This window comes from Vitis riparia, chromosome 7 (assembly GCF_004353265.1).
Source record: "Vitis riparia cultivar Riparia Gloire de Montpellier isolate 1030 chromosome 7, EGFV_Vit.rip_1.0, whole genome shotgun sequence".
NCBI lineage: Eukaryota > Viridiplantae > Streptophyta > Magnoliopsida > Vitales > Vitaceae > Vitis > Vitis riparia.
In genome coordinates this window covers 22,461,622-22,489,221 of record NC_048437.1, presented here as the reverse complement: position 1 = coordinate 22,489,221, position 27,600 = coordinate 22,461,622, and the positions used below count along the sequence as shown (strand labels likewise).

The 27,600-nt window shown below is 39.1% G+C and overlaps 1 protein-coding gene across 2 annotated transcripts in view; it reads right to left on the bottom strand.

Annotated features, from left to right (window-relative positions):
• Positions 1-23,871, bottom strand: part of LOC117918411 (WD repeat-containing protein WDS homolog) — a 31,645-nt gene extending 7,774 nt beyond the window's left edge. Inside the window, exons 1-3 of one of the 2 annotated variants that reach the window (XM_034835043.1) lie at positions 22,308-23,870; positions 18,158-18,259; positions 6,092-6,727 (exon numbers count right to left, since the gene is read on the bottom strand). In XM_034835043.1, the coding sequence (XP_034690934.1) occupies positions 6,092-6,727; positions 18,158-18,259; positions 22,308-23,048 (1,479 nt within the window). In that variant the 5' untranslated portion in view covers positions 23,049-23,870. Of the gene's footprint in view, positions 1-6,091; positions 6,728-18,157; positions 18,260-22,307 lie in introns of both variants that reach the window. The other variant, XM_034835044.1, reaches the window with a different exon arrangement.
• Positions 23,872-27,600: the final 3,729 nt, after the last annotated feature.

Genomic DNA, 27,600 nt, shown 5'->3' with positions numbered 1-27,600 from the left:
ATCCCATGCTTTTCAATACAAACAGCAAAAAGTTCCAGTTTATGTGATCGTATGCCTTCTCTAAGTCCAATTTGCATAACACCCCACTCTCATTTCGTTTCAACAAAGAATCTATTACCTCATTGGCAATAAGGGCAGCATCGAGAATCTGTCTTCCTTCAACAAAAGCGTTTTGAGCTGAAGACACCACTTTGCCCACTACCTCTTAAGCCTGTTGGCTAACACTTTTGCCAACAGTTTATACAACCACCCACCAAACTGATTGGTCTGAAGTCTCTAAGGTCCTCGGCGCCGGCTTTTTTTGGGATTAGGACCAGGAAGGTCGAATTTAGGCTCCTAACGAATCTGCCGCGCTCATGAAATTCTAACAAAAAACCCATGATCTCTTCTTTGACAACATCCCAGCAAAACTGCCAAAACCTAAGGGGGAACCGTTGGACCCGGAGCCTTGTCCCCGTTCAGGTCTGAAAGAGCCTTGAGACCTCTTCCTCAGAAAAAACCTCCTCCAGTCTAGCTGCATCCTCATCTCCAATTCTATTAAAGTCCTGACCTTCCATAGAAGGATGCCAGCCCCCCGGGTCAGTCAATTGGTCCTTGAAAGCTCTAACCACCCCTCTCTTTATCTCCTGCTCCTCTGTTAACCATACACCATCCACTTTAATCTTGGACAGCAGTTTCTCCTTCTATGGGAGTTAGCCATTTTATGAAAAAAACTGTGTTTCTATCACCCTCCCTTAGCCAAACTTCTCTTGATTTTTGTCTCCAAGAAATCTCCTCCATTAGAGCCCATTTCTCGAAGTCCCCCTTTGCTACCTTTCTAGCTTCCATTCCTCCAATGATAAGAGGGAAGCTTCTCCTGACCATCCCAGAAATTCACCTTGTCCAGGGCCACTTTCTTATTGACACCCACCTGCCCAAAAACATCCTTATTCCACGACTTTAGAATAGCCTTCAAAGCCTTCAACTTCTCAGCAAGGATGAAACTAAACGAGCCATTAAAGCTTAGACTCTGCCACCACCCCTTCAACAGATCCTTAAATCCCTCCTCCTTAAGCCACATAATTTCAAAACGGAAAGGAATAGGACCTCTTCTAATCCCTCCCCCATCCAATAAAATAGGGAAATGGTCGGACACAGGCCTAGGAAGAGTACACTGCACCGCCCCCTTAAAGTGACCCTCCCAATCCTCCGACACCAAAAATCGATCTATCCTGGTCATAGCTTGATTGTTCAGTCCTCCACTCCAGGTGAATGGACCCCCCTGAAGGGGGAGATCCCTCAAATCCAAGTCATCAATCACTTCCGAAAATCTTCTCATTGAAGAAGACAATCTTCCCCCTCTTCTACTCTCATTCGGAAATCTGATTAAATTGAAGTCACCTCCGATACACCAAGGATTGCTCCAGAGTCCACGTATGGCCCCTAGCTCTTCCCAAAACAGCTCTCTATATCTCTTTAAGGTAGGGCCATACACTCCTGAAAAAACCCAATTAAATCCATCTTCGCAGTTCTTGAACCAGCAGGAGATGGAGAAGAGACCCACCTCCATCCCTTCCAGCTCCAAACCTTTTGTCCCAAAAAACCAACACCCCTCCACTGCCCCCCTCGCATTCAGAACTCCCCAATCTAAAAATCTCCCCACACCAAGACTCTCACCACCCCTAAAGACATCTGAGACATTTTAGTCTCCTGCAGGCAACTAAATCCACTTTATGGGATCTGATTAAGGCCTTAATTGAACTTCTCTTATTCCTATCATTCACCCCCCGGACATTCCAAGATAGGATTTTAATTTTCATTTAAGACACAGAGCTCTATCCCCGTTTCTTCTATCCGAGCCTTTCTTCCTGCTTTCTCCTTCATAATTAATCGACCATTCCAATTTTTTCACTTCCCTATCAAACCTAGTCATCCCCGCAATACCTTTCTTCTTGCCTTGATCCCTCCTTGATTTCAGCCTTAATAGTAATTTAAGGACTTCCCCTTCAACGCCAACTGTCGAAAATCCCAACGTCTTACTGAACTTAGCCAAGCTACTGTCATCCCATCCGCAACCCTGCCCCTTTTCTTCCTCCAGATCCTCACTCTCCTTTGATCCGAAACCCTTGTTCTTTCCCCCCTCTGTACCCGACTCCCACGGACTGCCATCAGTCAACACGGCACGCAACGGAGCTTGAAACCCATCACCTTCGTCAATGACTACCGTTCCCCTAACACCCCCCACCACCATAGCCCGATCGCACCCAGAAAGAGAAGAAGAAGAGAAGAAAACCCGATCCTCCCCAAGAACATCGGTAACGGGCTCGTACCTGGATGCTTCAGCCGACAACGCTTCTTCAGTCATCCGCGCTCTCGCCTTCGCCGTTAGAGACTCCGAATCCCTCCAATCTTCTCCTAGGAAGCACGCGATCCCCCCGTCCTCCTTAACTTGGTCACCCGACTCTTCCATCGAAGCCCTAAGTTCCATCCCCCCAGCCTCGGCACGAGGAGGAGCCCTAAATCCTCTTATCCCTCCCAACTCAGGCTCAAGACCCATGTCGGCCCTCCCTTCGCAGCCCGCAATCGCCCCCTTTATGAGGAAAGGCCTCTCCTCGCAGCCCATTACCCATCCTTTTAACGTGATGGGCCTGGGCTCACAATCTGGCCCAAAAATCTGGGTTCCCACAAAATCTGACTTATTACCATCCTCTCCAAGCCCGCTCCTGACTTGGGCCTCCCAATCAGGCCCAAACACGCAATCTGCTGGCCCAGATTTAAAACCTCCCATTTTTGCTAATTTCCCTCCACCTCGAGCTCTGATCCCGCAGCTGTCTTCTCCATCAGTCACCTCCTCTCCAGGCCCCCTTTCAGCCAGCTCAACTGGACAATCTGAAACCCCTTTTGAAGAACTACCACAAGGCGGCTCAATTGCTCCCCTCTGCTCCTTCGGTTGTCCAACCTTCACCAGCACGCCTCCTCTACACTCATCACAAGACCTACTCCCTGTAACTTCAACAACCACTGCATCCCCTATCCCGAGGCCACTTCCCGCCGGCACCACCTGAGAGAACCAAGGTGGTGATTCCCACCACACTGGACTGAGAAGCACCCCATCTCATCCACAATCTGGACAGAGGAAGGAGAGTCCCTGCCCGCCGATTTCACCAACATTCTAGCCCATTGCAGCTCTGCCATTGAATCCGTCTTGTTATCCACAGCAATGAACCCACCACAACCATCTCCTATCAACTTAAACACCTCTCAATTCCATAAATGAAGGGGCAGACCTACCACTCTCACCCATACCTCGCTAGCAAAAGCTCCATTGCTAAAGCACCCCACCTCCGGGTGCCATCTTTCCATCAATAATACACTGCCTAGAACCTTTCTCTTCCCTCTAGCAAGAACCCGCTCGGCCTCACTAATCAATTCGAACTCAAAGAGTATTAGCCCACCTCCCATTACAGCTAAGTCCAGCTTGCCTTTGAGGAGCCAAGCGTGGACAACCCAGTTTTTCAGAACATCCAACGCAGGGGGATGGTTCTCCACCTTATCCCATCTACCCACTAAGCAACGACCCAGCTGCTCTAATCTACCAGGCTTCACCCTCCTTCCCGCTTCCAGCCAAACCTTATCCCCAAGTCTCCCCACTCTCAGTTTTGCTACATCCGCATATGTCCTTTGATCAGGCTCCTTTTCCTTCTTCAACACCTCAAGAGGAAGAGGATCCTTTACTCCTTTAGATGGAGCTACCCCAACCTCTCTCAGCATCTCAGCCAAGGTATTCCATCCCCCAGATAGCCTCTTTCCTTCTGGAAAAATTAAGCAAAACCTTTTAGCCTCCAAATCACGAACAGAACAAAGAATGAATCTACCTGCCTCATTTGTACGCCGCTCCAATCTATACTTCCTTCCCTCCTCCACCCATGCAAGGGACCAATTACTCTCATCTCTATCTCTACAGCAGATCTCCACTCCTACCAACAAACTACTGAGAATTGCATCTCCAAATCTGATCCAAGATGATAACCCTTTGCATCTCTCCCATATACAACCTCTCAGCTTTCCTCCTACTTCATTGATCACAAGTTCAAAAGCTTTGGATTCCACAGTAAACCGTCTTCTACCTCCTCTAGACAAAACCATCACCATTGTCTATAGAAATTACAGCAATAGGAACAGGAAATTACAGTAATTCCAGATCCTGTTACAGAGCTCTCCATTCTCCATTAGATAAGCTGGAGAAGTAAGGAAAATCATACCTTCTCCAAATATGTTGTGGAATGGGAATTGAACCCACCTTAGCAAGTAAGCGGTTTGGTGCCACTCTGGCGCTGCATGTAAGACCACTCACTTCATGAACACTTGTTCTGAGTTCTTTAGCAATTTCTCCACTAGTAAGGTATTTCTTTAGGATTAAAGTGCCATGCTCAAAGGATGAATATTTATTTCCTAACAAAATATATCTTGATTTGCTAAGGGAGATAGGGATGTTAAGATGTAAATCAGCAACACTCCAATTGAGCAAAATCATAAACTAGGAGAAAAAAATGGATGATAACTTGGTAGCCCATAGCCTCTATCAAAGATTAGTGGAGATTAATTTATTTGTCTCACACCCCACCAGACATTGTGTACACTGTAAATGTGGTAAGCTAATTCATGCATTCACCACATAAAATTTACATGGAGGGAATATACAAAATCCTACGTTACCTAAAGTTCACACCAAGCAAGTGAATCTTATTTTAGAAGAAAGGAAACATGGAATTGGAAGTTTATAGTGATGCTGATTAGGCTGGATCAAATGTCAATAAAAGGTCAACAACTAGATATTATACCTTCTTGGGAGGAAATCTAGTTACTCGGAGGAGTAAAAAGCAACTAGTAGTAGTTGGATCTAGTGCAAAAGCAAGTTTAGAGCCATGACTGAAGAGATTTGTGAACTACTTTAGATAAAGATCATTCTTATAGACCTTGGCATCAGTTTAAAAGACACATAAAGCTATATTGTGATAACCAAGCTGTTATAAATATAGCTTATAACCCCTTCATCATGATCAAACCAAGCATGTGGAGATAGATTGGCATTTCATCAAAGAAAATCTTGACACTGGGCTGATTTGCACTTCATATGTCATCTCTTCTAAATGGTTGGTAGGCATGTTAACAAAGGGTCTACCAAGTTCCACATTTAATGCAATCCTAGACAAGTTAGGGATGCAAAATATCTTTGAACCAGCTTGAGAGGAGTGTTAGAAGAATAGCCTAAATATTTGCAAATTCTTTTGGGTGGATTGTGGTATGAAGATCCATATGTATTGCTATTATTTTTACTGCCACATTTTCTCCTTTCTTGTAGAAGTTGACCTAAGATTTTTATATCAAGCAATCTAAGTAAAATCCATAATAGGAGCCTAAAAATCAGGTTGCTTAATTTAAAGGGATCTTGTCAACCCATCTTTTACACACAACACACACACACACACACACACACACACACATATATATATGCAATGGAATATACGGGAGATTATCCATTTTCAACATCATCCATCTCATGAGAGAGGTTTAGTGTATTGCTTTCAGGATGGATCCCATAATTATACTGCTTTGAGAATGGATCAACTTTAAGTGGATATTGCTTTATAATAACGAAAAAGACAATTTCATCCATAGGAGCAGTGTAATTATTGAGGTATTTAGAGGGCACTTCTATTCTCAAGTTTTAGTTTGTGCTATATACCATTTCTTATTCCTTTTTGATAAGTTTTAGTTTTTCTTTATCAATAAAAGTTTATTTTGTGATAAAAAAAATATGTTGCCCTATTCCTAACTAAGATAGTTAGCTTACCCCAAGCAACAACTTGGTTTATATTATTAAAGAACAAGTTTATCCTTTGTTTTTCATCTTCAATGAATGCATGAGAAATTTCATTGAACTAGGACATACCATACATGAGTATTACAATAACTAATAATTTTTTCTCTTACACATATATCAATGAAAAGCTAAAGCAAATAATTTGGCAGCCATAACAACAAATATGTAAGGCTGAACAAAAAAAATGAAAGAAAAAGCTCACATAAACTTAGTAAAAGAAGGACATACCAGTGAATTTTCACTTCCACTAGCGATGAATGTGCAATGGAACCCACCAAAGCAGGATCTTATCACATATTTATTTTGCTTGTGGCCCGTATACTTCAGTGGCTTCTCCCACTTCCCAGCAACATCCCACATATGGATCTCTTCACTGTTTAGGTTGACTATTAGGAACTTACTATCCCTGGAAACTGAAAGGGATGTGATTGAATAGTCCTCTGAAATGACATGCTCAGCATTTGTTCCTACATTCAATATCCGGATTTCTTTTTCAGAAAATATGCTGATAAGATTTTCCCCATCAGGTGTCACAGCAAGATCTAAAACCTTGGGCATCCTCATCCCTTTCCATGCCTTTATCTCGTTGCCATCACAGTCCCACATGTAGATACCCTTTTCAGGGTCAGAGCTTCCACACACAATTCGCTTCGAGTCAGGAAACCAAGCGCATGAGCTGACAATGAACCCATGATCTCCAAATGTGTGCTTGCAAGTACCTGTTTCCACATCCCATAGCTTGAGAACTTCCCCATTTCCACATGTGAGCAACATTGTGTCATCGGGACTCCATGCTACAAAGGATACAGGGTTTTGGTGGCTTTGTAGCATGTGTCTCAATATCAGTACCCCATTTTCCAACACCTGAAACAAAAATTTCAAAAATAGAATCAGAAGCTGAAGCATTTTTAAACCATTCAATTTCCTCATTTTGCAGTTGAAGAAAGAAAGCAGAAAATATTAGGCAGCCCCTTACCACTTGAGCAACCAGAAACTCATTTACGTTATCCTAAGAATTCCTTTTAGTCAGCTCAAAGAGTCAGCAAGTCAAATTAGGCTGAATTTCTAGCCAAGTCAATCGGTTTTAGAACAACAGCCCCCAATTCGAGTGACTTAGCCTTTCACAATAAAGGACTGGCCTGAACTACACAAGCACACTATTCTTAGGGCATAAAAATGATTGTTTTGTCTCCTAAAACATATTGAAATATTATATCACATATGACATGACATAAACATTTCAGTCTTTGTTATCAGTCAATGATTCCTACGAAGAAACAAGGGAAAAAATAACCAATGTTCTCACATTAAAAAAAAATAAAAATCAATAGCAAAGGAATGCCTGCTGTTTACACCAAAGTATGCAGAAGTTCATGGAGATACTTTGGAATTTTCTCCCATTTCTATCCCTCCAAAAAGCTTAAAGGAATTCCAAATGGAAAGCCATCATAACACCCTTAGTCTCCTAGCATTACCCCACTATAAGATCCCTTAAAGAGAGGAAATACCCAACTCATAACCAAGACAATGCTGGCCATTTTCCTTGGGCAAGTAAAATATTTTGGTTTAAAGAATTCTTTTTTTTTTTTTCATTCATAAACAATAAGCAAAAGTAAAAGCAGAGATTTGATTGAATGTGGAGAATAATCCCAACCAATGACAACCACAGGGTTGCAAAACCAGCAGGCTCAGGACAAGATACAAAAACAAAGAGACCTCTATTGTTCCAAATAGCCCTCCAATGCCCATCTGGAGAGGTTAAACTAGATATGGATCCATCCTTATTAAGCTTGAAAAATCCTACAAGAGGAATCCACTAAAGTTTACTCCTTGACTTACTTTTACTAACCTAGTAGCCTCGGTTGCAAACAGTGATGCTAACTGCAATATCAGAACATTCATTAGAAAGTGAAATCCAAAAAGTAGTCAGAAAACAAAATTCTACCCACAAATTATGTTGTGAATCTTGTTTATTTTTTTGATAGGCAAAAAGAGGACATGTATTAAAGGCAACTTTAAACAGGCAAAACAAGTACACACGAAGAATATAAACAAAACCTAGTAAAGACGAGAAGGTAAGGAAACCTTCTCCTTACTTGGAACCCAACAAATCTACAAAATCTACATATAAAGAGTGTGGTCCTCTATATACAACTAGCCCAATTCACAAAAGTATACAAAAATGCAAATTTAATGGCCTGATCAGATTGCTCCACATCATTGAAAGCCCTTCTGTTTCTTTCCTTCCAAATAGTCCACCACAAGCACAAAGGGAGTGGTCCTCCATGCTTTCTTCCGTTTGTTACCCATGAAAGAGTCATGCCAACCCAACAAATTCCTTCTAATTGAGGAATGCAAAACTCACTCCACACCTAAAAGGGAGTAAATCAAACTCCACAACATTCTTGCTTTGGGGTAAAAAAGAAGCAAGTGATCTATGGTTTCCTCCTCAATTTTGCACAAAAACACCTATTCAGGAGATTCCAACCCCTCCTCTTAAGTTGATCTAAAGTTACAATTCGAACCCATGCCGATTCCGAGGCAAAGAAGCTGACCTTTATTGGAGCCCAACTCTTCCACATGATATTGAACATAAAAGGATCTCTAGGTCCTTTAGAAAAGGAGCAATATAAAGATCTAACTGAGAAATTGTCATTCTTGGAATCGTTCCAACTTGGAGTGTCCTCCACATCTCTCTTAACTACTAAAGGATGTAATTTCTGAAACAAAGTTTCCACATCACCCAACTCCCAATCATTAAAATGTCTTAAGAAATGAAGGTCTCAACTGCCCTGACTGCCCCCGTCCCCATCCTACTCCCAAGCCTCCACCACCCATTCATCTTTGTTGACCACACAAGAGAATAAACTTGGGAATGCTTCTTCCAAAGCTTGGTGCCCATACCACAAGTCTTTCCAAATTTAATCCTTCTCTCATTCCCAACTAAAGTGAGATCTACTTCTTATACCCTCCCATTCATTTCTAATGGTCTTCCACACCCTAACTCCATAACTTTCCCTCACTTCTCTCAAACACCACCCCCCTTCCTTTGCTCCGTACTTCCCTATTATGATTTGTTTCTAAAAGGGCCCATTTTCTATGGCAAATCTCCAACACCACACTTCCCAAGCAAAGCTTTTTTTTTTTTTGATAGGCAAAAGCACAAAGATATATTAGAGAAAGGGAGCTTGAAAGGCAACCCAGAGCATACAGGGAGTATACAAGAGACACCTAAAACAAGCAACAAAAACACAAGCACTCACCGGCCCTCAACACGAACCCAACCAATCCACAAAGTTAAACAAAGATAAAGGGCCTACAACTATAGAAGAATTAGCCCAGGATAAGAGATTACAAACAAATGAGTTTTTCAATCTTTGAGTCGACAAAGCCTCGTTATCGAAGACTATCCTATTTCTTTCCTTCCAAATTGTCCAAAATAAACAGAGAGGAGCTGCCCGCCAAACCTTTCTATGATTCTTGTCCTTAAAAGCGACATACCAACACTTCCCAAGCAAAAGCTTTGTTGAGAATTACAAGGTTACAAATACCTAGCCCCCTTCCTTCTTGCCTAACTGAATTAGATTCTAATTCACTAGATGACGTTTTTTCTCTAGAGCACCATCTCCCCATAGGAAATCTCTTTGGATCTTTTCAAGCCTTGAGCTAACCTTTCTTGAGATAACGAATAAAGACATGAAATAAATCGGAAGACTTGATAAAGTGCTTTTGATCAAAGTAAGTCTTCCCCCCTAGAAAAGGTATTGTCTCTTCCACATCGCTAATCTTTTTATGAATCTCTCTTCTACTGCATCCCAAACCCTAGATGATTTAAACAAGACTCCCAAAGGTAGACCTAAATAGGAAGTGGGCAACTTCCCTATTCTACAACCCAACAGCGAAGCTAAATTCTTCACTTTAAGAACCTCCCCTATAGGAATAATGTCAACCTTATCCAAATTAATTTTTAGCCCAAGATTGCCTCGAACTACATAAACACCCAACTCAAATATCTCAACCAATCACTGTTAACCTCACAACAAATCAAGGTGTTGTCAGCGAACAAGAGGTGAGACACAAACATCCCCCTTCCACCCCTTCTTCTCGCCTTAAAACCAGAAATTAAACCACCACTCTTAGATTTGCTCAACATCTGATTAAGAGCTTCCATAGCCATAATGAAAAGATAAGGAGATAAAGGGTCACTTTGCCTCAAACCCCTAAAACTTTAAAAGAAGCCCAAAGGACTTCCATTAATAAGAATAGAAAAACTAGTTGTGGAAATACACCAATCATGCAGAATTGATACATAACTTGAATCTCCTAGAAAGAATGGACTCTAGTGGAGTCTCGAAAGGAGGTAAGTGTTGGTTTGCCGTTGAATCTAAAGCATTCGAAATCTCCATTGAAGTGGTCCGAGGTAAATTGAGAGGAACTATTTTGGAAAGGAGTAAAGGCTTCTCCTCTTGTATAAGATTTGGAGAAAAAAGTTTAAGTCTTCTGTTGGAAGGTGTGGAAGCTTGGTGTAGAGGAGAGTCAAATTTGAGGCGTTTAAGAGTTTGGGATGAAGGAGGAAGAAAATTTAGGCTAGAATGTCGTTCTAATGTGGCTGGGAGATTTTTACTCTGTTCGGTCAGAGATGTGGAAGGAAAGAAGTTTTGTCTAGTTTTTCCAAAAGGAAATGGCTTAGTGGGGGGTTGGTTTCTGTTGGCTAAGAAATTGAGGGCTCTTGGGGTCTCCTTTCCAGTTGTGAGGAATAGCTTCCAGTGTGATTCATCTGCTGGCAAGGTGTAGAGTAGTGTCAATGCTTTAGAGAATGAGTCAGGTTTGTACGCAGAAGTAGTGAAAGGGAAGAGAGGTGAGTCAGGGGATTCTTTGAGGGTGCACCTAGGGGAAAGGGAAATGATGTGCAGGGAGGAGCAGCTAGGGCGTTGCTTGGTGGGTTGTTTTGGTGGTAGTCCTGAGTCCATCCCTCTACTGCCTTCTTTAAAGAGATAGGCGTATGAAAGTTGGTTGCTAAAGGGGGAGTTAAGAATATCCAGGCTGGGTAGGGCCCTAGTGCTATTTGAGTTTCAAAATAAATTGGAAGTTGATATGGTGCTTTTAAGAGGGAACAGACGTTTCAAGGATAGAGATTTTCTATTGCAAAGGTGGGGACCGGAAGTGGGGTGCACCTGGAAAGAGAGCTTTGTTAAGGAAGTTTGGGTGAGGGTTATAGGACTTCCTCTTCATCTTTGGAGTAGGGAGGTTTTCAAGAGCATTGGAGAGTGTTGTGGGGGGTTTGTAGCTGTGGATAAGGAAACTGCCTTTTTCTCCTAGCTGCAGTGGGCTCGGATTTTGGTCAATGTTATGGGTAAGAAATGGCCAGGGTCGCTGCAGGTGGAGGCTAGTAACTCTAGGTGGGAGCTTTGCCTGTGGTGGGAAGCCCTATCGAGGGTGTTGCAGGTTGAGTCTTGCTCCTGGTTGCAGATGAGTAGTGAGTGTGAGGTTAGGGATGAAGGTGGGGGAGTCTCACGCGCTGAAGCTAGAGTACGGGAGCCTCAAGTTGAAATTCAAAAAAGGGGGTCAAATGTGAAGGTTGCGTGTGGCAGTGGTAGAAGGACGACTGAAGGTGTAAGGGGTAGAACGGCAGAAATTCATGCAATGGGCTCCTCAATGAGTGGGCCTGGGCCTAAGGCTGGTAGCTAGGAGTTTTTAAAAGGCGCTAGTGGGCCGTCTTTAAAAGATGTATTGGGCTAGGCTAAGGGCCTTTATTCACTTAGCCCTAAGGTTTTGGGCCGGGCCAAGGAACCAGAGGAGCCTAATGGGCCTTTTAAGACTGAGGCCCATCTGGGTCCTTTAAGGGAGCCCGTTCCTTCTAGGGCTCCCTCTGAGTCTGTCGGGATCTTCACGGCGCTGGAGCAGGAGCTCCTGGCTGTGGGAAACGCCCAAGGTGTCGTCCCTCGACCGTCTAAAGCCCACCGATGAAGCTCTTTTGGACGAAGCGTCCAGGTATCCCCTTCGCCGCAAACTCCCTATTTTCTCCTTAGGGTTTGGGGTTTCTTCTCTTTCTACTCCTTTCTTGGGGCCCGATGGTGTTGTGATGGGGAAGGTGGGGGTTTCCAGTGGGATGTTGGGGGCAATGGAAGGAGCAAGGAGGAGGGATTCTCTGCGTGAAGAGAGGCTAGAAGTTTTCTCAGCCCACGAAGGAGGGAACCTGTCTCCGAGGGCGACGGGTGGCGATGCAAGTGGGTCTGAGCTAGCTATAGTTCCTTTTGGAGTGGGTTTAGAAAGCCCATTAGCGGAGGCGTTGGCCCTTCAGGTGGAAGAGGGGGACGAGAGGAAGGATGGAGTTCCAGCTGCCTCGCGAAGTTCAGTCGCTGTCTGGGAATGCCGACAGTTGGGTTTGAGGAGGAAATTCTATCCCTTTTGAGGAGAATGAGGAGGAGAATTGAAAAAAAGAGCCAGGATAGGGAGTATAAAAAAACAAAGTCTTCGGCTTCAAAATCCAGCAGGGAATTAAAGAAGTTGGAATGGACAGTAAGCTATAAAAGAGCTAGAGTGGCTTCCAATGAAGGCAAGCTTGGAGGGGCTTCTGGATCGGGGTATAAATGAAGATAAGGATTTTATCATGGAATGTTAGAGGGGCAAATGATAGTGATAAGAGAAAAGTCATTAAGTTTGTCATAAAATCCAATAAAGTGGATGTGGTGTGCTTGTAGGAAACTAAAATCAAGGATATGAGCACGGGGATTGTGCGCAGTCTTGGGGTGGGAAGACATATTGACTAGAGAGCAATCAACTCTAGGGGGTTAGCTGGAGGTGTTTTGGTGTTTTGGGACAACAGAGTGGTTGAGTTGTTGGAGGTGGAAGAAAGGATGTTTACAGTGTCATGCCAGTTCAAGAACAGTGTGGATGGGTTGAGGTGGGTGTTCACTGGAGTTTATGGGCCGGTGTGCAGAAGGGATAGAGAGGTTTTTTGGGAGGAGCTTGGGTCAATAAAAGGGTTATGGAGAAATCCCTGGTGTGTGGGGGGAGACTTCAATATGATCAAATACCCAGAAGAGCGTAGAAGGGGGGGTGGGCTTTCTGCATCAATGAGGAGATTTACAGAAGTAGTGGAGGATTTGGAGCTAAGGGACTATCCTTTACAGGGGAGTCCTTTTACATGGCGAGGAGGGTTAAATAACCAGTCACGGTCTAGGCTCAACAGGTTCTTAGTGACAGATGATTGGGACAGGATGTTCGATGGAGCCGTGCACGGGATTCTTGCTAGACCAGTCTCTGATCATCTTCCCATCCTTCTAGAAGGTGGAGGTTTGAAGAGGGGGCCTTCACCGTTCAGATTTGAGAACATGTGGCTGGAGGAAAAGGGGTTCATGGATTAGATGAAGAGGTGGTGGGGCAGTTTAACTTTTACTGGGTCTTTTAGCTTTGTTTTGGATGCAAAACTAAGAGCCTTAAAAGTGTTTTTAAAGACTTGGAATAAAGAAGTTTTTGGTGTTATTGATACTAAGAAAAGAGAAGCTCTTAGTTAGGTGGAGTACTGGGATGAATTGGAGAAACATTCAACTCTGAGTCTGGAGGATTGTGAAGCAAGGAAGGAGGCTAAGGAGGCTTATAAGACATGGGTGTTAAGGGAAGAAATTTCTTGGAAACAGAGGTCGAGGGAACTGTGGTTGAAGGAGGAGGACAATAATACCAGATTTTTTCATAGGATGGCGAATGTGCATAGCAGAAGGAACTGGCTGTCCAAGTTGAAAGTGGATGATTGTTGGCATACGAAGGAGATTGACTTAAAAAATAGTGTGGTGGGGGCATTTAAAAAGCTATATACCGAAGAAGGGGGGTGGCGTCCTAGAGTTGAGGGGTTGCCTTTCATGAGATTAGCTAGCATTGAGGCTGAGTGGCTGGAGGTTCCTTTTGCGGAAAGAGAGGTGTTCGCGGCACTTTCAGATCTAGGCAAGGATAAAGCCCCCACTCCGGATGGCTTCACCATGACTTTTTGGCTGTTTTGTTGGGATTTAGTAAAGGTTGAGATAATGGGTTTTTTTAAGGAATTTCATGAGAGGGGCAGATTTGTTAAATCTCTGAATGCAACTTTCCTGGTCTTAGTTCCAAAGAAGGGAGGTGTAGAAGATTTGAAAGATTTCAGACCTATCAGCATTGTAGGCAACCTCTACAAGTTGTTGGCCAAGGTGTTGGTCAATAGAATTAAAAAGGTGATGGAGAAAGTGATTTCAGAGTCCCAAAATGCCTTTGTGGAGAGTAGACAGATTTTGGATGTAGTTTTGATTGCAAACGAGGCTATGGACTCAAGGTTGAAAGACAATGTTGGAGGGGTGTTATGCAAGTTGGACATAGAGAAGGCTTACGACCACATTAGTTGGAGCTTTTTATTGGCAGTTCTTAAAAAGATGGGTTTTGGAGAGAGATGGATAAAGTGGATAAATTGGTGCATCTCCATAGTGAAGTTCTCCGTTTTAATTAATGGTTCTCCGTCTGGTTTTTTTTTAAGCTCGAGGGAGTTGAGACAAGGAGATCCCCTCTCCCTTTACTTGTTTGTGATTGCCATGAAAGTGCTCAGTAGTATGCTGAGAAGGGCTATTAGTGGGGGTTATTTATCTGGGTGGAGGGTGAGTGGTAGGAGGGGTGAGGGGTTGCAAATCTTGCATTTGTTATTTACGGACAATACGTTGGTTTTTTGTGAGGAGTCTTCAAATCAGATGACTTATTTAAGTTGGCTCCTCATGTGGTTTGAGGCGTGTTCGAGTTTGAGGATCAACTTAGAGAAGAGTGAGATGATCCTGATGGGGAGGGTGCATAATATAGAGGGATTGTCCTTGGAGTTGGGTTGTAAAGTGGGTGGGCTTCCCTCTTGTTATTTGGGAATGCCTTTAGGGGCAGCCTTCAATTCATTGGTTGTGTGGGATGGTGTTGAAGAGCGTTTTCGCAGAAGGCTTGCTATGTGGAAGAGGCAGTATATATCTAAAGGGAGGAGACTCACCCTAATCAGAAGTACTCTCTCCAGTATGTCTATTTATTTTATGTCTATCTTCTATTTGCCAAGAAAAGTGAGGTTGAGATTGGAGAAAATTCAGAGGGATCTTCTGTGGGGTGGGGGAGCTCTCGCCCAAAAACCTCACCTTGTCAGATGGAGCTTAGTTTGCTTGGAGAAAAGTAAAGGTGGGCTAGGGGTGAGAAATTTAGCTTTGATGAATAGTGCCCTTTTGTGTAAGTGGAATTGGAGGTTTGCTAATGAGAGAGAGGCGTTGTGGAGGCGTGTAATTAGCCGCAAGTATAACGAAGAGGAGGGGGGATGGCATACTCGGGATGTGATGGGGAGAAACGGAGTTAGGCTTTGGAAAGCAATTAGGAAGAAGTGGGGGTTGTTAGATGGCAGGTTAGCTTACCATGTGGGTAATGGGCAAAGAGTGAGATTTTGGAAAGACAAGTGGTGCAGAGATAGGCCACTTTGTGAGTCATTCTCCTCTCTTTTCTCCATGTCCATGTCGAAGAATGCTTGTGTTTCGGAGGTTTGGAACCCCGTTGGAGATGGGAATGGTTGGACTCTCCTTTTTGCAAGGGTGTTTAATGATTGGGAGATTGATTTGGTGGAGCATTTGTTGCAGAAGATCCATGCCTTCAGGGTTCAAAGGGAGGAGGAAGATAGAGTGATCTGGACAGCTTCAAATGATGGTGCTTTCTCAGTTAAGTCTCTTTATTCTTTGTTGGAGAGCGGGGGCTCTTCTATGTTCCCTAGCGAAAGAATTTGGAGGGCAAGAGTGCCTCCAAAGGTAGCTTTCTTTGCTTGGGAGGCTTCTTGGGGTAAAGTATTAACTCAGGAGCAACTTCAAATGAGGGGATTCTTTTTGGCAAATAGGTGCTTTCTTTGTCTTTCCAAAGAAGAAACGGTAGATCATCTCTTACTTCATTGTGTCAAGACGCGGGTCCTGTGGAACCTTTTTTTCTCCCTTTTTGGTGTATCTTGGACTCTTTCGTGTACAGTGAAGGCAACCCTTCTTGGATGGAATGGAGGGTTTGTGGGGAAAAGGCGCAAGAGGGCTTGGCAAATGGCCCCTTTATGTATTTTTTGGTCAGTTTGGAAGGAGAGAAATAGACTAGCGTTCGGGAATGAGGATATCTCGCTTCAAAGGTTGAAATATTCTTTTGTATGTAATCTTTGGTCTTGGGTGAGAGGCTCCCTAGTAGAGAGTCATTCTTCTCTTGTAAGTTTTGTAGATTGGATAGGCTCCTAGTCAAGAAAGGTGGTGTGTATACTCCCTGTATACTTCGAGGGCACTGGTTTTTAGTGTTTCCTCTTTTCGATTAATATACTTCCTTTTTACTTATCAAAAAAAATACACCAATCAATCCATCTTATACACTTTTGGCCAAACCCCATTTTAGACAAGAATGCCAATAAAAAGTCTCAATTGACATGATCCTAAGCCTTTTCAATGTCCATCTTTAAGATAAGACCCAAAGTGTTGCTCTTTAACCTAGAGTCAATGGCTTCACAGGCAATGAGCACTGCATCAAGAATTTATCTTTCTTCTATAAAAGCATGTTGAAAATCTGAAATAACCTCTCCCACAACTTTCTTGAGTCTATTTACCAAAACTTTAGCTAGCAGCTTGAACATGACCCCTACAAGGCTAATGGGTTTAAAGTCTTTCAAATCTTCAACACCCCCTTTTTTGGGACCAACACCACGAAACTGGTGTTTAAGCTTCTTTGAAAAGTGCCATGGGTGAAGAACTCCCTAAAACAATCCATGATCTTGGACCTAACAGAATCCCAACAAAATTGCTAGAATGCCAAAGTAAAACCATCTGAGCTTGGAGCCTTTTCCCCACAAAGGCTATTGAGAGCATCCAAAACTTCCTCCTCCAAGAAAGCCCCTCTAGGATGCTGGAGGATTCTCTCCCCAAAACTTTAAAGCACAAACCCTAATGGTCAGCCTCCAATCCCTTAACTTGGCAAGAAGAGTATGAAAAGCTCTACAAACCCTATCCTTTATGTCGTCAACCTCAGCCAAAAGAGCACCATTAACTCTCACTTTGGTCAACAGGTTGCTTCTACTATGAGCATTAGCCATTTTGTGAAAGAACCCGGTGTTCTTATCTCCTTCCCTTAACCAGATTTCTCTAGGCTTTTGTCTCCAAGAAGTTTCTTCCAATAAATCCCACTTTTTGAACTCCTCCTAGGCCAACCTTCTAGCCTTAACTTCCTCAAGGGAAAGAGGAGCAACTCAATCTTTGGAGTCCCAAAAATTAATGAGGGACAGGTTGCGAATCTTGTTTGTTCTCAAAGTTTCTACATTCCTTTCCCCAGGAGACTTAAATAGTAGCCAGGGCTTGATTAATGAAAATTTGAAAGTTCTAGCTGATTTAAATGCATGGTTGTGTAGTTTCTTTTTCTTCCTTCTAATCCTTCTTTTACTTTTCTCTAAATCCCTGGACTACTGTATTTTCTGTTTAACTCCATAAACCTATCATCCTCTTTCTCTCCTCTACCCTGATCAAGTGGAGATGTAACTTAGCAACCATGAAGGTGCACTACATTGTCAAAGAAATAGTTGGTCTATTGCCTTGTGATCTTCATGCTATTTTGTGCTCTCAAATCCACTAGTTGAGAAAAAGTTCTTCAAGGGGACACCCCAACTATGAATTTTGTGGAGTTTTTTTTTTTTTTTTTTTTTTTTTTAATGAGAGAATTTGGTAGAGTTTATTATACATGCAATCATGCATTATAGCTTCTCAACTCCATTTTTTCAATGTCATGTGTCATTCTTTTTTTTTTTACCCCTGGATCATGGAAGGAGCCTTATCCTTTTCTTCCATCAATCATTTTTTTCATCATTTTGTTCATATTTAGTTTTCCATTTGGCTAACAAAGTATAGGAGAGAATTGATTGAAATTAGAACATCAGTCAGTCCTTGAGGAGAAAAAACAAAAAGACTTCACTGTAGTACCACACTTTTAAGAGATAAGTAATCCAGGAGCAAACAGAATCAACCTACTAAAGAACTATGAAAAATGAACTTTTCCACTCAAAAGGTCCTCCAAGACTTCCTAAGGGAAATTTTTCTGACCAATCTGCCACTCGTTTGATAACTCCCACTAACCTTTAATTGTGAAAGTGAGATAATTAAAAAATGACTGCTCATATAGGTTAGGGGAACGTGACTTGAACTAAGGGTTGACCCTTGCAGATATATACCTTTATCCACCAACTGAGATATGCACACAAAAGCAAAATTCAAAATTCTGCTTCCTAATTAACATGCTAAAGGATAACACAAACAGTACCTTCCAAATGATGGCTGCACAGTCCCTTGATGATGAGGCTAAGTATTCCCCATTATGAGAAAACTGTACGAACCAAACCTCATGCTTATGCTCAGTCAAAATCTGTGAAAATGAGAAACAAGTGTAGCATGTATCTTAAAATGACAGAGTAGCAATACAAATAAATCATTTGCAAATGGTATAATCAAAAGAAGCAACTTGTGCTATTCTATAATCATGATTCAAATCTTGTTGGCAGTTTGATACATGTATCACACATATGTGCAGTGCCATATTTGTTCCTCCTTAGATTCCTCACTTCATACACAGGACCATATTTGCTCCTTAGATTCTTTACATCATCCATTGTAAATAAAAGTGTATTTTTCCAAAAATTCCTGTGTATGGAATCTTTTTTTTACTTTTTTTTTATCTCAAATAATCATCAAATAGAACATGAAGGACAAGTAGTCCTTCAACTAAGAAAATCAAGATCACCAAATACAACCAAAACACCAGAGGGAAAGGGCATTCAAGACACAAAACAACTGAGTCCAGGGAAGTAAAAACTCCCCAACTAAGACAACCAGGCAGACCTTCAATCAATTTTTCAGAATTCCCCACTCATGTTAGATCTATTTTTGGATGTGCCTAAGATTCAATTTTGGGAGGACTAGTGGTGGGGGAACCAAACATTTAAATTCGTTTTGTTCATCTCTTTTCTTGCATTCAAAAGCAAACCTGAGCTGATATTGTAAACCTCCCAGTTAATTCTGATGGATCTTTCACTTCAAATTTCAGTTTCTCAGAAATTTCAGATGTCTATAGATTGAAGAATTTATTATTATTATTTTTTTTTATCAGAATTGAAGAATTTATTATGCCTTTTTTATTTCTAAATGGAGTCTGTATTTCTTAATTTTTCTCAGGATGTGACCTTGCAAGAGTACAGTGTTTTCTTCAAAATCTTTCCCAATTGTTGCCTAAAAACCATGGTCAACTGTTCTTTATCCATTCCAAAATGATATGGAAGACCACAAAGTTCCTTTTTAGTTCAAAGATTTGGAGTGATCAATAGCCATTGAAAATGCTGAATTGGAACCGAGGCAATTGATTTCCTTTCCAACGAGTTACAAGAATAACTTGGAACTCTTGGGTGCTTTCTAAAGCTAGTTTTTTTGCATGGGAGGCTAGTTTGGGAAAGGTGTTGACAATGGATCAACTTCAGAAAAGAGAGTGGCCTTTGGTCAATAAATGTTTTTTTTGTAAATACGAGGAAGAATCGACAAATCACATCCTTCTCCACTGTGTCAAAGTCAGGGTCCTCAGGCAGTTACTGTTTGCTCTTTTCAATATTCATCGGCTGCAAGCTACTATTGTTAAAGAGACTCTCATAGGGTGGCATGGTTCCATTATGGGTAAAAGACGCAAGAAGGTTTGGAGAGTAACCCCTTTGCATATCTTTTAGAGTGTATGGAAAGAAATGAATTAAAGGTCATTTAATAATGAGGAGCATTCGGATCAACATTTGAAGAACTCTTTTCTTAAAAATTTGTTTTCATGGGTGAAGATATAGATAAATATAGGTTTTATGTCTTTATTCGATTTTGTAGAATGGTTGGGTTCTTATTAAGAGAGGGAGTTGTTTTTGTGTTCTCTCATGTTCGATGTGCTTTTTAGGCGCTATTTGTATAAGTCCCATGTACTTTGGTGTGTCATCTTTTGGCAATAAAAACCTCATTGAAAAGTTAATCCCCATAGAAACCTTAAGCCAAAAGTCCTTAGTAAGACTTTCTCATTGTGTGATGTGTACAGCCATTGGAGAGATAGTGGATTATCTATTTATGGTAGAAATGGTTTCAATTGTCACATGTCTTGGGTGACTCCTCATAGGACTTGCAACATGATTGAAAATTCTTTTGAAGATTTGGCTACAAAAGAAAGAACTAGGATCTAGTGATCTAGTGCAATATTGGCTAGTGTGGATTAGATGGACATAAAAATGTACAAGAAATTTTCTTGAAAACATGAACTTCCTAATCATTCTTTGTTTTTATAAATAGAAGGAATCCCAAACATTTTCCATAGACAAAAGGAGAAGGATGACTTCCTAACCATATCAATGGGGTAGGTGTATTTTCCTACTTCTTTGTGGATGTTAATAACCAAAGGGTTTGCTAGGGTACTATTGAGAAGCATATTGCTTGATTGACATGTATGTGATTTTAGGAGTAAGGTATCTTTCCTAGGAACTCTCAAGTTGAAATTTGATGGATATGGGAATCCTAGTTAAATGTAGGAGGCACTTAGTGATCCTAGCCGTTCCTGAGGACTTGAGAGCTAGTAGAGCATTAGGCATGATGTGGTTTCTGATTGAGAGGGGCAATACAGTACTTATTCAATGAGCAAGAGATAGAGCGGCTCTTGGAGATATGCTATGCCTATTTATGAGGCAGACGTCAGATGATTTAAGAAAACTGTAAGTGAAGTTCAGCGGGATTGGAGGTATTCTAATCAAGAATCTGATTTTCTACCTAAAAGGCGAAGATCAGTCTTAGAAGCCTCCAAAGGTCATTTACAAACACCCTCTCAGGTCGTTCTGAAAGAGCTTTTAACTTTGAACTATAGCCATAGTGAAGCCACACGTTTCCATAGTCTATCGTGTAGCTTAATCATTTCTTTTTAAAGGGCACCTAATGAGGATGAATTTCTAAGATATACATCAAGAAAAGGAATTACTATTAGTTGTAATTAAAGTAGGATTAGTGTTACTTGGAATTAAATTAGGATTAGTATTTGTTAGAGTTAAATTAGGATTAGCTAATTAGGTTATAAAACAATTAGAATTAGAGGCATAATGAGTTATTAGAATCCTAGTAGATTTTGGATTTCTTAGAAAAGCCTATAAATAAGGTTAATCGATGTAAATCAAATCGATTGATTGATGTTAATAATATTATGTTTTCTTTGCAAGTGTTGCAATCCTCGATGTTAGACTCCATTGATTTTCTTATAGGTGAGACTCCTAGAAGGACTTAGTGAGACTCTAAGGTTTTTATCTCTTCTCATCGTATCTTCTTTCTCTATATTTTTTTTATTTTATTTTTTTATCTACCATAAACTTTATCACTTGTTCCTCACCTTAAACCCTAAAAAGTAAAAAGTCCACTTATTTTATTGTAGGCAACCATCCTAGGTTGTCCTACATCAGCACCTTAACCTTGGTTGACTCCTGTTTACTACCCATAGTCTATCGTAGAGCTTAATCATTTCTTTCTAAAGGGCATCTTAACCTTCCTTCTGCAAATATTTGTTATTTTTTAATCACATGTATGCCATTTCGCATAAAAAAATTGATTCAATTGTGATAGTTGGGGTTTAATCTTCAAAGACACCAAATTTCACCCTAAGATGGATACAGTTGATGCTTCTCTTCTGCTAATTGGATTTTCTATATAGACAGTATATCAACTGCTTCAAGTTCCAAAATCTATTGAGTTGAATCAAGATTTCAAGCTTATAGACCATTTTGGAGGACATTATCAAGAAAGTTCAACAAAGCTCATTATTTAGCTGTGTCAAACTGGGTGAACAACCAGAATTTAGGAGATTTCCTCCATGCTAAGTGCAGATGATTCTAGAGATCAGACTACTCATCACCAGACAAGCATCACGAAAAGTAAATCCAGATCAATTCCTGCTTCCTTTCGGTAGAGGATAAAATTCAGGTATTGGTGAAATATATCACAAACTTACACTTCCATGATCTTATCCTAAATTTTTTTTTGAAGGATTAACCAGTGACAATGTTATCTTATAAGAACCAAAGGGCTAAATCCATTGCCTTCACTAATTTAGTGAATCAACACGAAGTGGTACTGCTGACCTACATGCTTGTGACACTTAATTCAATCCTTGACTTGTTCAAATAAGTCATAATAACAAATGAAAAAATGCCAAAATAATAGCTTAAAGTCTCAGCATTCAACAACCCGAACTAAGTTGCATATGAGATGTTTAGGTCCCTAGATTCAAATTCTAGTGAAGTAAATCAAATGAAGAAATATCTCTCTGAACTTGAACAATTTTTCTTTAGAGAATCAATTAACTTGCTAATTAAAGTCTTTGAATTTTCAAGGTAATAAAAATTTAACCAAGGTAAAAAGCACACCTGAACTGTTTGAGTAGGGATCTGATCTCTACCACAATAATGATCCTCATAGAGTGAAATTTCTCTGAATGAATTGTGATAGATACAAGAATCCATCTGAGCAGTAATAGCAGTTTCAACTAAATGTTCCAACCGTCCTTCTGGCAATGTAATTGGTGGTGGTAGCAATTTTTCCAACTCTACCAACGATTTCCTTCTTAATTCACAAATACTGCTATCATCTATCTTACCCATTCCCATCTCCTTTAACGAGAGCATACCTGCTGCAAGGTTATGGACTTTCTCCCTGCCCACCTTTAATGGTGAAACCCGTTTCCGTAAAATGGCCAAAGCAGAAGAGTCATCCCCACGACTCAAACACTCCAATAAACACTGCTGAAGTACTAGAAACAAAGCTGAAGCTCGTGTTTCATCAGTCAAATCTTCAATTCCATTAAGTATACCAATGCTGTCCTCCCAATTTGCATTAAGAACTTGCATCTCAAGCAACTTAGACTCCGGGGATTTGTGTGAAATACCGGATTCAGACTCCAAACAGGATGCAGAATTTTTGTAGCCTAGTGAATGCAGACATTGAATTATAATCCGCACAAATTCATGCTTCTTTATTAGGCGCTTTGGGCCAAGCATTGCAGTCGCATTCTCCATTGATGTGGGATCTCTCTGATTCTTATGATGTTTTGGTGAACTTCCTCCTGTTTCATATTTGAGAATTCCCATTTCTTCTCTTCCATTGGCCATAAGTCCCAATGTTAAGGGAGTAATCAAAAATAGGAAATTTTCCAAAATCAAAATCTAATTTTCCAGGAAAAACTTAGGCCAGATTCCCAAAATCTAAAATACTCAAAAACCTCAAAATGATTAATAGAAGGAGGCAGAAATATTAGGACACAAGAGAACCAAAAGCAGTCCTAATCCAAATATCGAATGACTGATACGAAACCTTTGCATAATGCCAATTTCCAAGTAGCCAGAACCTCAAAAAATAATCAAATAAATTATCAAAGTAAAAAAAAAAAGGACCCCAAAGAACCCGAAACAACACTTGCCCAGATACCTAAAAGGTGGTGTCAAAACTCAGCACCAGAGACCCAAAATTCCAACAAACCAAACATTTCCTAATACCCAAAATGTCAAAATAATGATGGTAATAACCAGAAAAAACAAACGTAACAAGAAAAGCAAAATCACATCGACCCATCTTCCTACAGTGAATATAAAATTTTGAAAAAACAAACGCAAAAACGCAAAAATTTCACATACCCGTATGGTTCCTCTACTCAAAATTACAAAATGAAGATTGAAATAGGCAGAAAAGGAACCAAAGCAAATGCTAACCTAAATTCCTAATAAGATGATATAAAGCCTGCAAAAAGCAAAAAGAGCCGATGGAAATATTAACTGAAACAAGGGGCTGCATATGTTGACTGAGATGATCGAATAATCGATTGTTAATGTGAGTGGGGGAAGGGAGCTTTGAAATGAACTGCGGGAGGAGATCAGAGTTCAATTGGAACGGAAGAAGAAGCACGGAAACCGCGAGCTGTACGGGCAACTCTTTGATGCGACGTCGTTTTCCTTGCTTTTGAGTAGTCAATCGATGTTGTTTCTTTGTTTTTTACTGTGCAAGTCGCTCAAACGACGTCGTTTCTTCAGTTTTGAAAAAGATAAAACGGTGCCGTTTTTCCTTTTTTCCCCTCTTTTTTTTTTTTTCGTTTCGGATGATGCATGAAGGGGATATTTGATTAAAGTAATAAAATATAATTTCTAATTGGAAAAAATGATACTCACTTTTTGACCATACAAATTCTATTATTACTTTGTTGGAAAAGCATGGTAGGATAGAAAACTTTATTACCTTGAGTATATATGTCTTTCGGTATGGCAAGCGGGCAAGAGGTTCACATCCAACAAATGGTATAAGAGTGATTGGTTTGATACCCGATTTCAAACACAAGCTAACTTTTGTTGTGCAACTTTTGGTATCCCATAGTCCAATCGGAATGAATGGGTCTGTTTGGTTACTATTTTTAACCGAAGTTAATTTTTGTTGTGCAACTTTTGATATCCCATAGTCCGACTAGAATGAATGAGTCTATTTGATTGCTGTTTTTAAGAATTATTTTTTGTTCTTAAAAATAAAAAACATGTTTAGGTATAGGTGTGTTTTTATTATTATTTTTTATTGTTTAAAAAATAGATTATTCTTTTCTCCATATTTTTTCAATGTTCAAAATGCTCTTTGTTTAAGAAAATTATAACTGATATAAAAATTTCAAAATTGAATAATTTTTTAAATTTAAATGAATTGTACATATAAAAATTATTTATATATTTATAACATCATGTTAATTAAAAAAACACTTCATTAATTGAAAAAAATCATTTTTAAAAAACTTTTTTTATTAACTCAACTAAATATTTTTATTTTTTTTTAAAGCACCAAAAATTGTTCTCAAAAACTGCTTCCCAGAACAGTTTTTAGAAACAACAACCCAACAAGCCTACGTTTTTAATTTATGGGTTGATTTTGTTTTCTTGGGTTTGTAAGGTTCCTAAGAACCACTTTCATGCAATTAGAAGTTTTATTGCCATAGTATGAATCAGTAGAATTTATTGTGGAGTTGCTGAATTGCATTGATTATGCAATTGAAATAAATGACTCTAATTGCTAACATTAATGAAGTTAAATGAGCTGTCACAAGCTTTAAATTTATGGGTCATAAGCTCAATTCGGAAATTTATGTGGACCAGGATACAATTTTAAAAATTACACTGCTTATTATTATTATTATTATTATTATTATTTTGATTGCATGTATTAGTTGAATAATAATAATAAAATCTATCCTAGAAAAATATTTTGATGCATAAAATTATTGGATTGAGAAGCCTGAATAATTTTAGAGATGCATCAAAATGTTAGATAATACAAGTTTAATGCAATTAATTTTCTGATTAAGAAAAATCCTTTATAATTTTGGAAATGCAAAATTGATATTAATGAGGAAATTTTAAATTGGTAAAATTAAGATTTTAATTGTGCAAATATTTGTGCATAAAAATTCCATGAATTTTTTAAATGCAAAATTAGGATAATTAAGAAATTTTAATTTGGAGGTCATAATTAGTTAATTATCCAACATTTAAATTTCATAACTTTTTTTAAAAAAGTATGAAATTCAATTTAATGGGTAATTATAAATTAAATAAGTAAAATTAATTATTTAAAATTTAATGCATGAAAAAAAATTGGATTCAATTTTGGATGTGCATAAAATTTTAGAAATTAATTGATTAATTATTAGATTATGGAAATAATTATGAAAAATAAAGTTGATTTTGAAAACTATTTTGAAATTTTAAATTGGATTAGTAAAGATGATAAAGTCTAAGGTCTTGTTTGGTAACTGTTTTTTAAAACAGTTCTGAAAAAATAGTTTTTAAGAACAGTTTTTGAAAACTATTTTATGATGTTTTGTAAAATAAAAGTCTATTTGGGAACCTAAAATTAATTTTAATTTGGTTTTAATATTTTAAAATATGTTTTTAAAATAATTTTTATGTTCATAGCTTTATTTTTAATCATTATATATGTTTATATAATTATTCTTTAAAACAACTCTAAAAAAAATAACTCAAAATAACTAAAAGAAATTCTATGAAAACACCTTATTTTCTGTTTTTTTGATAATAGAAAATAGAAAAAAAAAATAGAAGATAGTTTTTTATTGTCAAACGTGTTTTTCAATTTTTTTTTATTCTAAAAAATAGAAAATTGTTCTTAAAAACAATTGTCAAAGGGCCTAAGTCACTTTCTAATTTTTTTTTATGCAAAAAATAGAAAGTGGACTTTTTTTAAAGTACTGATGGGTCCAATTTGGCAAGTTTTCGATAAAAGAAAACTTGGTGCTTTCTATAATTAGAAAATTTTTGGAGAAAATTAATGTTTCATGAAAAATAAATTTTCCATAAATAAGAAGTTGGAAACTCTCATTATTTTTCAAAAACTCAAGTGGGAGAGGGTCTTGACAAATCCACAAGCTCCCACTACTGAGTTCAATTTGGCAATAGGTACAAGCCTCGTAAAGATGGGCATGCTTATGGTGCCATATTAGATATTAAACTTCCTTTATGGATAAACTAGATATGTTTGTAGTGAAAAATGGATAATCCTATGATAAAACTTTTTCACTCAGTAACATTGATGTCAATGGTAGTGGTTATACACTTAATTTAATTTGGATGGTACAACTACTTAAAGTAATCCCTTCCATTCTTTTTGGGTGGCCGAATATATGGTATGTTAGTCTTATCTTGTGATTGATCATAGTTGGTGAAATTGATCAGATAACTGCTCTAGCTAATTGTAAGAATCTAGGCTTGCCCAATGTAGGATAGAAAACTCTTATGAAATTGGGATACCATAGTAATTAATTTTATAGTTTTAGAGAGTACTATAAAATATTTAAAATTATTGAAAAACTAATGAATATTAATTCATTTTCCGTTTTAAGTATTCATTATTTTAATGCACATTTAATTTACATTTTCTATAGATAATCATGTCTTTTAGGCCACTTACAATCATTCTCACCCCAAAACAAATTAATTAAATCAAGCTAAGGGAGGATTTTAATCACAATCCTTACCGTAGAGCAACTTCTTTGGATGACTCAACAACTTGCATCAATTACTCCTTTTGAATCCTTCACATAGAATGAAAATCATATGATGAAAATGAAGCAAACCCAAAGTGGAAAAAGAATGATGAGATAACAAGGTGTTGCATCCTTAGGTCACTTGACAATATGCTACAACAACAACATCAATCATTTTCTTTTGCATATGATATCCTTTTCAACATGTAGGAGATGTTTAGTGACAGGGGGTGATTTGCTAGACAAGCAACCCTAAGGTCCATAATGAACACCAAAATGTCTAAAGGAACCCTTGTTAAAGAGCATATGATCAAGATGACCAATCTCTTTAATGAGATGGAGATCCTTAGAGTAGAGAATAATGGTGAAACTAATATTGACATGGTACTTGAGACCTTACCAGCATCCTTTAGTCAATTTAAGTTGAACTATTTAATGAATAGGATGATCTAGTCATTACTAGAATTGATGAAAGAATTACAAATTGTGAGTGTTTAGCTAAGTTGACAATTTTGGACAGAATTCCTAAGTGTCCCCTAATTCAGTTTTCCAATTCTTCTTCGGACTACTTGACCTTTGAAGATTAAGACTTTGCTTATAGGTCGAGGTTTGTAGCCAAGTGTGTTTTGAAT